Source organism: Piliocolobus tephrosceles, chromosome 1 (genome assembly GCF_002776525.5).
Source record: "Piliocolobus tephrosceles isolate RC106 chromosome 1, ASM277652v3, whole genome shotgun sequence".
NCBI classification, from domain to species: domain Eukaryota; kingdom Metazoa; phylum Chordata; class Mammalia; order Primates; family Cercopithecidae; genus Piliocolobus; species Piliocolobus tephrosceles.
Window position 1 is genome coordinate 220356760 of NC_045434.1, and position 13598 is coordinate 220370357.

The window sequence follows — 13598 nt, forward strand, 5'->3', positions numbered from 1 at the left end:
ACCAGCAGTGCAGCTGTGAGCATGCCATCTGCAGTGACACACACAGCCTCTGCGTCCTGCTCAGGCCTCCGTGGCCTGACCTGGGGGCTGAGGGGAGCTCAGGAGAAACCCAAAGTCCAGCCAGCTGCCCCCCCCCCCCACAGACACCTCCTGCACACACAGGCAGGGGGGCCTCCTGTGTCTCACTTATAATCACACCGGAGGGTACACTCTGTGTGGTGAGCCTGACCCCAGCCAGCCCCCCACGAATGGTGGGTGGTGCGGACTTGGGTGTCTGGTGGGGCCACGGGATGCACAGAGCTGGGTTCTTGGGAGACAGTGCCAAGGCCAGCTGTCCCGAAGGAGGCCCCTGGCACAACGCCCACCAGGTCTGAGGGAGGGACTGAGACCACCTCAATGCTGCAGTTCCTGGGGTCACGCGAGTCCACTTGGGGAAAGGGGCAGTGGACCCCACGCGGTGCAGGGTGCGGCTTTGCCAGCAGAGGGAGCCCGCATGCGGCTGGGCCCAGGGCTATGGGTCGTGGCAGAGGCTGTGGTGGGAATGGCCCTGCAGAGGCCCCAGCCCCCTTGTCCTCTGCATTCCAGCCACCTGCCCTGGGCCCAGCCCCACAGGAAGGGGGCCCAGCCTCTCTGAATAAAAGGTGCACAGGGGGACCCACAAGGCCTGGCACTCGGAGGGGACAGCTCCACCTCCTCTCCCTGGACACCCCAAAAGGCGGAGGAGAACTTCACAAGCTGTCCTGTCCGTGGCTGCTGTTTGTGGAGGAGGAAAGCATCCTAAGGAGACTGCAGGCTCGGTGTATATCTGATTTACTGAATTTTAAGGTCTGGGACGTTAGTGGGGAAGAGGAGAGGTGAGCATTGCGTGACACCACAGTCCTGATAACCAAGGACTAGGCGGGGCAGGGAGTGCGCCTGGCTAGGCACCCCCACCCTAGGCAACTCGCCCGCAGGCCCCAGGGTAGTGAGTAGTGACAGGATGTGGCCCAGGGGGGAGACCTCTCACAGACAAAAGATGGTGTGGTCGCTGGGGCCTCCCTGGAGAGCGAACTCCCTGCAGCCCCTGGGGAGCGCTCCGACTCAAGGTTTCCTGTCAGTGCCGTCCCAGGGCCTGACCGTGGAAGTGGGTGGATGGGGTCACCTGTCCTCAAGGTCCTGAATGCCCGGCTCTGCCCCATTCCTCTGATTCCCAGTGGCTGCTAGCTGGACCCAGCTGGTGTCCTGGGCATGAAGGCAGGTCCACCGTCCCCAGCAGGCGCCGCCCTCCCGGCTGGCTGAGCTTCCTGGCCACACCACCAGCGTCCGGGTGCCCCTACCTGCCCTTCCTTTTCTTCAGAAGCCTTTGGGGACCTGACCTGGGCCAGCTTCTCCCGCAATTCCCCTTCCACTTCCTATCGGCGTCCAGGGCCCAAGCTGCCCACCCCAGGCCAGCCCTTGCCACCTGGGGCCGAGTCTTCACACGTGGGAGTCTGACCGGGGCTCTTTCCTGGACAGTCCTGGGTCAGATGCTCTCAACACCACCCACGAGCGGACAGCACGCCTGACTCGGGGCGGGAATGGGGCCGGAGCTGCTGTGCGGTCCCACCAGGCGAGGCCCCAGCCCTGGACGGCAGGTGCCAGGCGGGGAAGCCCTGTGGCCACAGGGAGAGGGCCGGGGTCGTACGGAGTCCGTGTGGGGAAAGGCCGGGCCTGCACCCTTCTCCCGAGTTGGGCGCCTCCTCACCGGGTTCGGGACACAGGGGCCCTCGGGTCGGCGCCGGCCCTCTCGGCAGGGCGGGGACGCCGGCTCACGGCTCACGGCTCGCGGTCCCCGGGGTCGAAGCACGGGGCACGGGGCGTGGTCGCGGGCGCGGGCCGTCGGCCGTGCAGGCCTTGGCGGACAGCGCGCTCTCGCGGCCCGAGCGGAAGGCGGCGGTCACGGTCACCAGGTAGGCGGTGCCTGGCGCCAGGCCCTGCAGCGTGGTGCAGTTGCGGCCCGCAGGCACCTCCACGCGCTGCGCCGCCCCGCCCCGCAGCGGCCCGAACTGCACGTGGTAGCCGAGCGCGGCGGCTGCGCCCAGCGCTGGGGCCCAGCTCACGCGGAGGCTGCGCGGTCGGGCGTGGGAGATGACGATGCGCTCCGGCCCGGCCTCCTCCGGGGCGGGGAGGGCGGCGAGCTGGGTGGGGTCCGGCCCGGCCCCCGGCCCTGCTTCACCTGGCCGCGTGCGCACCCGCAGTTGCTGGGGCCTCAGGAGGCGCACGTTGGACTCAGGCACCAGCGCCACGTCGTAGTCCGTGTCTGGGTCGAGGCCGGCCCAGGTCCAGTCCGTGGCGTTCCCCGGCAGCTGCTGGCGTCTCGCAGCCCCCGGCTGGGCACTGGGTACCAGCTCCAGCACGTAGTAGCCCGAGTCTGCGGTCAGCAGGGGTGGCCAGGCCAGGCGGAAGCCGCTGGACGTGATCTCCGTGACACGGAGCTGCTGCGGCCGCATCGCGTCTGTGGGTGGTGCAGGGGATCAGGGAGCAGCGGTCAGTTCCTCCTCTGCTCCTGGAGGGCGGCCCTGGCTGATGGGGAAGATCTGGAGATTGGAGGCCCCACTAGGAAAGACGGGGCCCCGCGACCAAGGAGCTGCTGGAGCCAGGCCCCGCAGATGCTGGGGATTCTTAGAACGTGCCTTGGCTGGGGGAGGACTGAGGAAGGGGGTGCAGCACCCTCACGCCCTGTCAGAAGTGCCCCTGCCTCCCTCAGCCCAAACCCAGTCCTTTGTGGAGAGGTGCAGTTGCCAGATCAGTGAGTGACCAGGACAAAGGTCCTCAAAGACAGCAGAGTCCATGGTGGTACCTGAGAGCAGAGGACCAGCCCCAGCCTGAGTGGCCAGGCCCGGGTCTGAGGTCAGCCCGGCTCTCTGAGCTGCAGCCAGGAGATGGGAGATCACAGGGGCAGGCCCTGGGGTTCTGGAGGCGCTGCCTGCCCCCGGTCCTCAGGAGAGCGTGGGGTGGGGTGCTCTAGAGGGGGACTCCTGGGCCCTTGACACCAAGCCCCATATAGCCCTCTGAGTGACCTGCTGTGGCGAGGCTCATAAATGTCTGCGCTGGGTTAAAGCTATCAGGATCTTCCTCCTGTAGTGCTGGGTGCCTGTGTCACTTTCTTCCCATCCCCCACCCTCAGACCCAGCCTTTTTCCCAGGAGCCCCCACCCTGTTGCCTGGCCCCTCTGCATTGCAGCCTCAAGCTTTTCCTTTCCAGCTACTTAAGGCAGCCTTTCCTCCTGGTCCCCTCCAGGCACAGCTGCACTGGGTGACCCTGGGGCCACTAGGGGTCAGACATCCCTGGCGAAACCTTGGGGCGGGCCGTCCACCCCTCTCCAACCCACAGTCCAACCCTTTCCGGCTCTGGGTGGATGATTAACCCACAGACGAGACTTGGTGAGATCCCCAGGGTTCGTGGTATTTTTCACCGGCTACAGCAGGCTGAGCCAGTGGCCAGTTTCCTCATCTCCAGCCTCAACTCCTTCAGGGCTTGGCTGGGGCAGAGAGGTCCAGAAAAAAGCCAATGGGAGCTGCTCAGCTCCTGCCTCAGGCCTTCCCTCTCAGGAAATCCTCACGGTAGGCCTGCAGTCCGAACCTGTTCAAAGCCGTGGGTGGCTGTCCCGACCCAGGAGAGGTACCCTGAGCTCTCTGGGGGGCGGTCCCTGACCCTTCTGGCTCTCCCCTCTCCAGGTATGGTGGGCATGCCCAGGAGCACATGCTGCCCATCTGCAGAGTGCCCAGACTCGCAAGCTTCTTCCTGGGCGTACACCTGGGCTCTGCACTCCATGGGGCCTCGAGGTCTGGGCTGGACCCATCAGCAGGGAGCTACACTTGGAGGTGGCTACTCAAGCCCCCATCTCAGCAGGGCGCATGGGTCACCCGGTGGAGAGCGTGCACAGAGAAGCTGCATCACTCAGCCCTGCACCCTAGGGGTACCACAGCCCCGGAGGCCCTGGCCGCTGCTCTGGGGACATGAGATATTCCCAAAGTCTCAACCCAGCCTCTCCTCCTGCAGCTCCCAGCTAGGGATCCCTGGGCCCTGCCTCCTCCCACCTACCGAGAATGGAGCCCCTCAGCTCTTGGACGATGATGTGCAGGTCATCCACGTCCACAAAGTGCAGGTGCTTCTCCGCAGGGGCTGAGGCAGCGGCTGACAGCTCCAGGAAGTTGCCTCGGCCGGTGCTGACAATGAACACGGTGACGCCCAGGTCCTTTAGCTCCTGCATGGGGGGTCCCACAGGGTCGCTGGAGCCGCCATCTGTCACCCACACCAGCACCTTGGGCACCCCTGGCCGGGCACCTGCTGTTTCAGCAAAGAGCTGTTCTTTGGCATATGCCAGCGCCAGGCCAGTGTGAGTGTCACCCATGCGCTGGACTGAAGCGCGAACAGCATCCTGAGCAGCCTCGCCTGAGCTGTGTTGGCCGAAGGGGAACTCAGTGTACGGCCGAGTGCCCACGTGCACCAGGCTGGCACGCAGGGCCCCAGTGCCCAGGGGCAGTGGAGCCACCAGCTGCCCCACAAACTCCCGAACCCGGGAGAACTCGTAGTGAGACACGCTGGCCGAGCTGTCCAGCAGGAACATCAGGTCCCCTCGGGGGGCTGATGCTGGTGGACCTGGGGGAAAGGAGGAATGCTCAGCCTCAGGTGTGGGCCCCCCAGACAGCCCCACAGCAAGGCAGGGTCCCCCAGGGCCTCAGCTTTCCTTAGGTGGGTGCCTGCCCTCCCCCGAAGGTCCTAGGTTGGGGGAAAGAGAAACTCTAAGCCAAGCAAGAGACCTGTACTTTTGGGGCTTTCACTCTGCACACTGGCCATGGGACCTACAGCTCTCTCTGAGCTGGTGTTATCCCATCTGTGAGAGGACGACTCCCCGCTCCAAGCCCCCACACCTTTCCATTCCTGCAAGCAGGTGGAGCCGAGTCCTGGCCTAGGTCCCCAGGACAGGCCTGAGCCATGGAGCTGCTCCCTCCAGGTGTGGCTTTCAGAGGAGCAGCCCGGGGCTGGAGCTCAGCCTCCAGGTGAGGCGCCGTGGGCACGCACACAGCAGCAGGGGAAGGTGTAGGAGGCAGAGCCATGACCCCGCCGGCTGGTGTGGCTGGAGCCCAGACCCCACTTACCAGATGGTGTCCCCTCCCCTGGCCTCCATCCTCCAGCCCACCTGGACCCACACAAGATACACCCCCTCCAGCAGCCTGAAAGCCCGATCAACCCCTCGCAGGCTTCCCCCTTCCTCCCGGCACCCCCGGGGTGGAGGCTGATGCCCCCCACACCACCCCTCCGCACCAAGCCAGGGACCAGCGTGCCTCAATTCTAGTCCTGGCCTTGCGGTTTTCCCCAGTGCGGTGGGGCGACTCTAATTTCCCTACCATCCCTCCACTGAGGGCCTTTGCAAGGGTAGGGAAACTACCCTAACTAGGTAAGTTAGGGAAACTTACCACAAAGGCGAGGTGCCCCCTCGACAGACATCTCCCTCTTCCTGTCCAGGCCCGCGATCCCGCAGAAATGCGGGCTGGGCCGGGCCCCGGACGGGGTCACCTGGAGCACCTGGGCCGCCCGCCTCAGGTGAGCAGGACGCTCCGCCCACGCCCCCGCCCGCGCCCCCGCCCGCGCCCCTGCCCGGCTCCCGCAGCCTCCCAGCCCCGCCCGCCCGCTCGCCCGGAGCGGGGGACAGCGACGGCCCTGCGCGGGCAGCGGCGCAGAGCGGGCACCAGGGGCCCCAACCCCGGCCCGGCCGTCTGCCGCACTCACCGCTCTCCGCGCCGCTCCGCGCCAGCGCCAGCCGCAAGCTCAGGGCCAGGCCGAGCGCCGTCCAGGGGAGCATCGCGCGCGACGGACGGGGCGCGCTCGGCAGCTCGCTGGCTCTCTCGCTCGCTCGCTCGCTGGCGGCTGCAGGGCGCGTCACCGCGCGGACCAGGCCGGCCCCGCCCCCTGGAGGCCCCACCCCCGAACGGCCCCACCCACGCCGAGGCCACGCCCACGCCCTCCTGCGCGAGCGGAGGGCCACGTGCGCAAACCCCGGAGAGGCGCACCAGCGGACCCCGACACGCAGGGACACGCAGCACCAGCCGAGATGCGACCGAGGCATGCACGCGTGGGCACGCACACACACACTCCAGTCTCCCCCTCCCGGCCGAGGCTGTGCGGCCCGCGCTCTCCACCCCTCTCCGACCCCCAGGCGCAGGAGCCGAGCAGGGAGGTACCAGGCTAGGCCCTCCCCATGCCCACCACTGCCGTGACTCTGGGTGCTGGGGTCCCTGCAGCCAGACCCAAGGAACCCCAGGGGCTGGCGGTGGCACCAGAAAACGTCCAGAGCCTGGTTTCACCTTGGCCACAGAGCTGGAGGCCGGTGGGTGTCTGGGGGAATAGGATATGTGTCCTAGGGACTGACCAGCAGAGATTGGAAGGGCCATGGGGTGGGACTTAGAAGGACACAGTGTCTTGAAAGGGGACAGAAGACAGGAATTGAGAGAGACTCGAAGCTCCCACCCCACCTGGGCTTCTTGGAGGAAGAGGCATGGGAGTGGGAGATGGTTGGTTCAGGCCCTGTCCAGTGGGACCACACTGGGCCTGTTACCCATATACCCTACCCAATGAGGGACCCAGACTCCGGGACCCAGGAAACACCCCCAGCAGGACTGGAGGGGCCCACTGGTGAGCCAGGAGCTCTTGGGTCTTGGGGTCTTGGCGAGGCCCAGACTAGAGGTGGCTGGGTACAGGGGGTGTCCTGAGGCCCCCAGGGCAGATTTCCCTCGCTCAGGCAGGGCTGGGCCGGCAGTGTCCCCTGGACAGGAGAACCCCACCCCGGCCCTCCCTCGAGTAGCCATGGCCCTCTCCCTGGGCCTTCTCAGCGCAGAGCTGGGGGGCGGGGGATGTGGGGGGTGTCTGCCAGGATGTCCCCTCCTTCCCCACCCTCTCCTGGAGGATGCCCCGCAGGAGAACGGATGGGGCTCCATGGGCTTCCTTCCTCCCTTTCAGGCAGGTGAGACACCGCGGGGCCGTGCAGACGGCCAGCACTCGACTTTGCCTAAAAAAGGAAGCGGCAGGCTGAGTCTGAGGAGCTGGCGGCAGGAACAGGAGAGCTGTGTCCCCGCCGGCGTCCCCCACCCCCCCTGCCAGGGATCTTGGCAGTGGAGGTGCTGGCTGGGCTCCACAGACCTCAGGCCTCCGCTGGGACCAGAAATGCCTTGTGCTTCCGCCTGGGCCTGGGGGGGGACTTTGGGTCCCCAGAGTGCGAGCTGTGCCACTCCGAGGGGCCTTACCAGGTCCCCCAGCCCCCAGTACACAGGGGCTGCTGTGGAGATGACGCTCAAGGCCACAGCTGCTGGAGGACCTGAAGTCTGACCGGAAGCTGGCTGCAGACCCTGCGGAGGCACGCCCAGGTAGTCAAGCAGGGAGCTGGGCTGAGGGTCCCCCACCCTGGGGAGGCTCACAGCCAGTGGCCTGCTCGTCCCCCACCCCTGCCCAGCAGGCGGGCCACAGTCACACCTCAGCCTGCCCTGCTGGGCTGACGGGGAAGTTTCCCTCACTTCTGGAAAAAGTGAGCGGGTCTCCTTGGCTGTGACTCAGGCTCTCACGGAAGCTGCCGCCCTCCTCCCTTCGGCTCGCCATCAGCAGGAGAAGGCACAGGAGGCCTGGCCTCCACCCAGCCTGGGCCGAGCTCAGCCACCTGCCTTGCTCCCAGTTCTGCCTGGAGTCCCTCCTGCTAGGAGACCCTCCCCATCAGCTCTCCCCCTGCTCCTCAGCCTTCAGGACTCATTCCTATGTCCTGCCCTCCACCCGCTGTCTCCACCGCAGAGGAAGGACGTGGACAGAGGGTCTCAGAGAGCATGGGATCAGCCAGAGGTGCAGTGTCAGGGCCCGGGCCGGACTTGAGGCAGACACCAGAGGAAGCACAAATATAACAGCCGGAACCTTCCACTCTCCAGGGAGAAGGGCCCGGAGTAAGATAGGCAGGGCAAGGACGGGTCAGGCCAGATCACAGTGGGTCCTGGCCCCAAGCCTTCTGCCTCCTGCAGGCATAGCCCCTGTCTGATCCCGGTGGCCTTGGGCCCCACGGGGTGGGGAGCAGCCTGGTGTGGCTGCGGCCACCCTGCCCCCACGGTCTGGGCCTGGGCTGTGGGAGTCCTTGTGCCTCACTTCCCGAAGCCGGCCTGCCCTGCCGGTCTGTCTGCAGGCAGGTGGAGGGGGTTCCGGGAAGCTGGGGGCGCTGCTCTCACCCGGGCACCGCCCTGCCCCCACCCGCCTTTGGGAGTGCTTCCTCCTCCGCACAATCCAGGCTTCTGCAGAAGAAGAAGGGCCTTTTGTCCCCAGCTGGCTGTGGTCATGTTTGACCCCGGGGAAAAGGGCAACTCCTGAAGCCTCTGACCCCACCCCTGACCCAAGCCGAGGGCAGAACGCCCAGGCCCGCACCCGGCGCCTTTGGTTGCTGTTTTCCTGTATCTCATAAATGTACTGAAGCACACATTGGAACAGATGGAAGGGGCGGTGAGGGGCAGCAGTGCGGGCCTGAGGCACTGCTCTGGGGTGTGCCTAAGCCCAGGACCCCACCCCATAACAGTAAGTGGGACAGAGCCGGGGTCACCAAGAGAGCAGGGCCCACCCAGCTCCTAGACTCAGCCTGCTCCCTGGGGTCAAAGACAGGTCCTGGGGTCACTTTTCACTTCCTAGGAGCCCAGGACTGCCCCTCTGGCCCCAGAGCTGACCCCACTCAGTCCCCCATGCCAGCAGCAGCTGGGGTGGCGGGTAGCAGCCTGGGTAGGGGGCGGGAGCCGCACCATCTGCGTCTGTCCATCCATCCCTCGTCTGTGTGCTGGGCACAGCCGCACCCCGGCCTCAGCGCTGGGGACACACAGGCACCGGGCCAGCACTGCCAGGCTAGGAGGGGTGGGCTGTGACCAGCTAGGAAAGATACGGTCTACTTGTTTTCACTGTGAGAACGGGGGGTCACTGGGGACTCACACGCAAGGGTACTCGAGGAAGAGCCTTCCAGGCAGAGAGAAGGAACCTGGAGTCCTGAGACTGGGGTGGGGTGGGCAGGAGGGGCCTGCACCGGGACAGCAGGAGCAGAGCAGGCTAGGGGCCTTTGGGAGGGGTGGCCGGGCTCCTGAGTGCGGCATTCAGAAGTCGGGTGGAGGCTGCTGCTGGCCTCAGTGGGGGCAGGAGTTTCGCCGCAGCGAGAACAGAGCCCGGCCCCGTGGGAGCCAGAGAACAACAGGCCTGAATGACCCAGGGTTTCCCAACAGCAGGGCCCCTTCCTTGTGTGGGTCCCCTCACTTTGCCTCTCTGCTGGGACATCCTTCCCTGAAAGGGGGAGGAGGACGACACACTGCTCCTTCCCTAGACACAGTCAGGACAGGCTCAGACCACAGCCCTGGGCAGACCCAAACCTCCCAGGGGTCTGGACCAGGGTCGGAAGGAGGCAGCAGGGAGGGACTGACCTATGTCCACACACGAGGGACTCCCCAGAGGCGGGTTGGGCGGGGCTGGGAGCAGGGGCCTTAGCTCTCAGACCAGCCCACTAACCCTGGGCAGGTTCCTGCCCCACAGCCGTCCCAGCTTACAGGCCTGGGGGCAGGGGCAGGCCAGCACAGGCCAGACGGACAGAGGGGGCCACATCTGAGGGGCCCCCCAGCTGTTCACACCGTCTGAGGCTGTGCTTGCCAACAACTGTGCTCCCAGGAAATATTTTGCAAATCAGGAAATGACATGGGGCAAGGTGGGAAGCTCGCTCCATCCAGTGGGGCGGGGCCCCTTACTGCCCCCCTGCCCCAGAATGAGGCATGATGGGGACGCAGATGGGACACACACAGGCACACACACTCCGGGCTCCCTTTCGGACAGGGCAGGGGCTCCAGCCACTGGGAAAGAACGCCAGGCAGAGGTCCCCACGGCCACCCTGAGGCCCCCACGGTCCCCACAGCCACCCCACGGTCCCCGCGGTCCCCACAGCCACCCTGCAGCTCAGCTCCTCCGCCCGAGGAGTTCAGGCCCCTGGGCCAGGGGAGAGCTACAGTAGAGACTGCAGGAAGCTGGGGGAGAGGGCTCTGGGGAAAGGAGTGTAGAGGCACCCTCAGCGTAGGGGCGCGCCTGGGAACCCAGGGCCCTGAAGCGGGGTTTCGATCATGGGCGCCATGCTGGGCAAAAGTTGGGAGAGATTCGTGGGGTCCAGGTGGAGTCCTTCCCTGGCAGGGGCTAGAAGGACTGGGCAAAGGCCAACCGGATACCTGGGGCCCCCACCTCCTCCTCATTTCATGCCTCCCTCCTGGCTTCCCAGATGCTGGCCAATGAGGAAGCTGCTTAGGATCCATGAAAGAGGCCAGGCAAGGACCGTCGGGGAAGAACCCAGGGGCCTCAACAGGGGGCCTGTTCAGTCCTGGGGGGTGGGGCCCCTGCGCCGGCACACGGGCTCTGGCCTTCCTGAATCACCCCTTCCTTGCGTCTCTTCCGCAAGCCTGGCCTCTGCCATCCGGGGCTATGGCCGGCCACAGGCACGTCCCTACACCCCTCTGAACCGCCCACAGGCCCCCACAGGTGTTCCTCTGCGAGCTGGTCGGGCAGCTGGGGCTGGGGCCCGGCTTCGCTGCTCCGTGCCTTCAACCTCCCTGGCAGTGTGGGGCCTCAGGGTGGGCCTGGGAAGCTGGAAACACCTTTGGAAACAACTGCCTGAGGCAGCTGTGGACAGAAGCCCCTGCCCAGCAGCCAAGGGAGCTGGCCTCTCCACTCAGCCTCCCCACCCCCACCAGGCCCAGCTGTTGTTTTCATGGCTCCGGGGCCAGGCGATGCTCAGCCAAGAGCCTCCCAGGAGAGCCCTCATCTTCAACCCCTAGTGGCGGCCAGAGCCAGCCCAGGCAGGAGGGGAAGGAAGGCAGCCGTGGCCCCGGGGAAGCCATCCTGGCAGCTTGGCCACTGGCCCAGCTCCTGTCTGACCAGGAAAGGCATCAAAGTCGGACTCGGATGGAGGCTGGAAAACCCCGAGACTTCTGCTGGACTCGACCCAGCCACACACCAGGCTGTGCTCAAGGCCATGGAATGAGCCTCGACCCTGATCACAGGCTGAGCCTTGACCCTGGCCCCAGATGGAGCCCAGACCTTGCTGGTCACAGGCTGAGCCCTGCTGGCAATATGATGTACTAGATCCCTTAAAAGGCCTTCCAGCAACAACCAACTTCTGGATGAATTACTATGAGCATACATTTTTAATAGACTGCTGGGCTTCCAAGAAAGTAAATATCTCCAAGGCTCCCCCAAAATTAAACAGCAAAAATAAATAAGGCCAGGTCGGGTGGTTCATGCTTATAATCCCAACACTTTAGGAGGCCAAAGCGAGAGGATTGCTTGTGCCCAGGAGTTCAAGACCAGCCTGGGCAACATGATGAGACCCCGTCTCTACAAAAAATTTTAAATTAGCTGGGTGTGGTGGTGCACTCTGTAGTCGCAGCTACTTGGGAGACTGAGGCAGGAGGATCACTTGAGCCCGGGAGGTCGAGGCTGCAGCTAGGAGCTCACCACTGCACTCTGCCTGGGCGGCAGAGCACGACTCTCTCTCAGTAAACAGAGTAATGTGGAGGCCCGGACGATGAAGGGAAGTGGTTGGGAAAGCTGATAATTCACTGGATACACACAGGGACAGAGAGCCAGCCTGTGGCCAGCGAACAAGGATGCATCTCTGCATAGGGGCTGCTAAACCAGGGGTCTCAAGGGTCACCGAGGGGGCCCAAGGTGGTCTCGTCTGGAAATGGGGAATAGTCTCTGGAGGGAAGCATCCCCAAGTTGGACCTCAGAATTGTCACAGATAACGGCTGACAATTAGACATTACCAGACGTTCAGAGAACCACTATGCTACATGACAATCAGTAGAAACAACCATTCACAGATTTAGACTCCTAAAGACTAGGAAATTGGAATTACTTAGTACAGAATATAAAATAACTATATATAAAATATGTTTAAGAAGTGGAAACTGTAATCCAAAAAGTAAGCTTGTACCAAGAGACCATAAAAAGCGACCAAACAAATCTAAAACAGAATCAGATGTAACTTTTAGATATGTTCCCCCCCCTTTTTTTTTTGAGATGGAGTTTTATTTTGTCACGCAGGCTGGAGTGCAGTGGCGCCATCTCAGCTCACTCCAACATCTGCCTCCAGGGTTTAAACGATTCTTGTGCCTCAGCCTCCTGAGTAGCTGGGACTACAGGTGTGCACCGCCATGGCCAGCTAAGTTTTGTTGTTTTTTTGCTTGTTTTTAAGACGGAGTCTTGCTCTTGTCGTCCAGGCTGGAGTGCAATGGCATGATTTCGGCTCACTGCAAACTCCACCTCCTGGGTTCAAGTGATTCTCCTGCATCAGCCTCCCAAGTAGCTGGGGTTACAGGTGCCTGCCACCACACCCAGCTAATTTTTGTATTTTTAGTAGAGACGGGGTTTCACCATATTGGCCAGGCTTGTCTCAAACTCCTGACCTCAGGTGATCCACCCATCTCGTCGTCCCAAAGTGCTAGGATTACAGATGTCAGCCACAGTGCCTGGCCTGGATATGTTAACATAATAATTTAAGATAAAATGAATGAGTTAATCAGCAGATTAGACAGAAAAGAGTAATTTGATGAGGGGGTAAAAAAGGAAGCGGTGAGGATATGGAGAAGGAATTCGTGGTGAAACTGGAGATAATGGCTGAGGGATTTCCGGAGCTGATGAACGTTGTGGACCTGAGGTTTACACCAAACAGGGTGGGTGTGAGCTCGGCCCAGCTGGGAGGTGCTGGTGAGACCGAGGAACACCGAAGTTAGTGAGATCTTAGAGTCATCCTGAGCGAGCCCACAGATGCTGGCGCCTGTCTGAATGCGAGCCTGCCACAGGCTGAGCCCTGCTGCCGCCACCCCTGGGCCTCTGGAACCCTGGGCGTGGCCGAGCGTGGGCTTCTCCCCTGGGAGTCCCAGAGCCCTGGACGCTGGAGGCCGGGACCTGGGCAGACGCAGAGGCCTTGGGGCTGGGGCCTGACCCCCTCCTCTGAGGGCCGCCTGCCGGCCCCTGCCCTGCCCTGCCCTGCCCTCCCCTCCCCTCCCCTGCACTCCGTGGCGGGGGCGGGGCCGCGGGCGGGGGAGGCCGGGGTCGTAGCCGGGAGCGCTGCGCGCGCAGCCAGGAAGGGGGAGCGGGCGCGACCCTCAGTTTCCCGGGCCGGGGCACGCGATGGGGTCGCGCGCGAGCTCGGAGGCCTCTCGGGGTTTCGCAGCGGCCGCCGGGTCACACCCAGGCGCAGAGTTGCTCGTCCCCGTCGGGGCGCCCCGGGGGGCGGCGGCGGGGTCCGGGGGTCCCAGCGGGCGGAGGCAGCAGCGGGCGGAGGCGCCGGGCCAGGCGGGCGCGGACGGCCGAGGCGAGCACCAGCAGCGGCGGCAGCGAGAGAAGCCCGAACACGATGAGCGCCGCGGAGCCGCGGTCCGAGAACAGCGCGCGGCACCGGGGACCGGGAGCGGGGTGGACCTGGGGGCCGGGCGGGCGGTCAGTGGGGGGCGGGCGGGGTGATGGAGCTTCCGCAAGGGAGAGGAGAGAGCAGGGCAGAGTAATGGAGGGAGAGGAGGGGGCGGAGGAGAGGGGGCGGG

The 13598-nt window shown here is 64.4% G+C and overlaps 1 protein-coding gene across 3 annotated transcripts; it reads right to left on the reverse strand.

Annotated features, from left to right (window-relative positions):
* Nucleotides 1–793: 793 nt before the first annotated feature.
* Nucleotides 794–5926, reverse strand: VWA1 (von Willebrand factor A domain containing 1). 3 transcript variants are annotated; one of them, XM_023215097.1, is made up of 3 exons: nucleotides 5752–5926; nucleotides 4063–4620; nucleotides 794–2473 (listed from the first exon to the last, which is right to left on the reverse strand). In XM_023215097.1, exons 1-3 carry the CDS (start codon nucleotides 5822–5824, stop codon nucleotides 1788–1790), a joined length of 1317 nt encoding a protein of 438 aa, XP_023070865.1. In that variant the 5' UTR covers nucleotides 5825–5926; the 3' UTR covers nucleotides 794–1787. The 3 variants fall into 3 exon arrangements, with proteins under 3 accessions (XP_023070865.1, XP_023070866.1, XP_023070867.1); XM_023215098.2 differs by having other exon boundaries at nucleotides 4063–4308; nucleotides 5752–5914; XM_023215099.1 differs by having other exon boundaries at nucleotides 1828–2473; nucleotides 4063–4225; nucleotides 5752–5914.
* Nucleotides 5927–13598: the final 7672 nt, after the last annotated feature.

Excerpts from the sequence above, each read along its gene's own strand:
- VWA1 (XM_023215097.1), bottom strand. The coding sequence starts at position 5,824 with ATGCTCCCCTGGACGGCGCTCGGCCTGGCCCTGAGCTTGCGGCTGGCG. Across the intron at positions 4,621-5,751 it reads GCGGAGCGGCGCGGAGAGCG|GTCCACCAGCATCAGCCCCC; the intron begins GTGAGTGCGGCA and ends CCTTTCCCCCAG. Across the intron at positions 2,474-4,062 it reads GCTGAGGGGCTCCATTCTCG|ACGCGATGCGGCCGCAGCAG; the intron begins GTAGGTGGGAGG and ends CACCACCCACAG.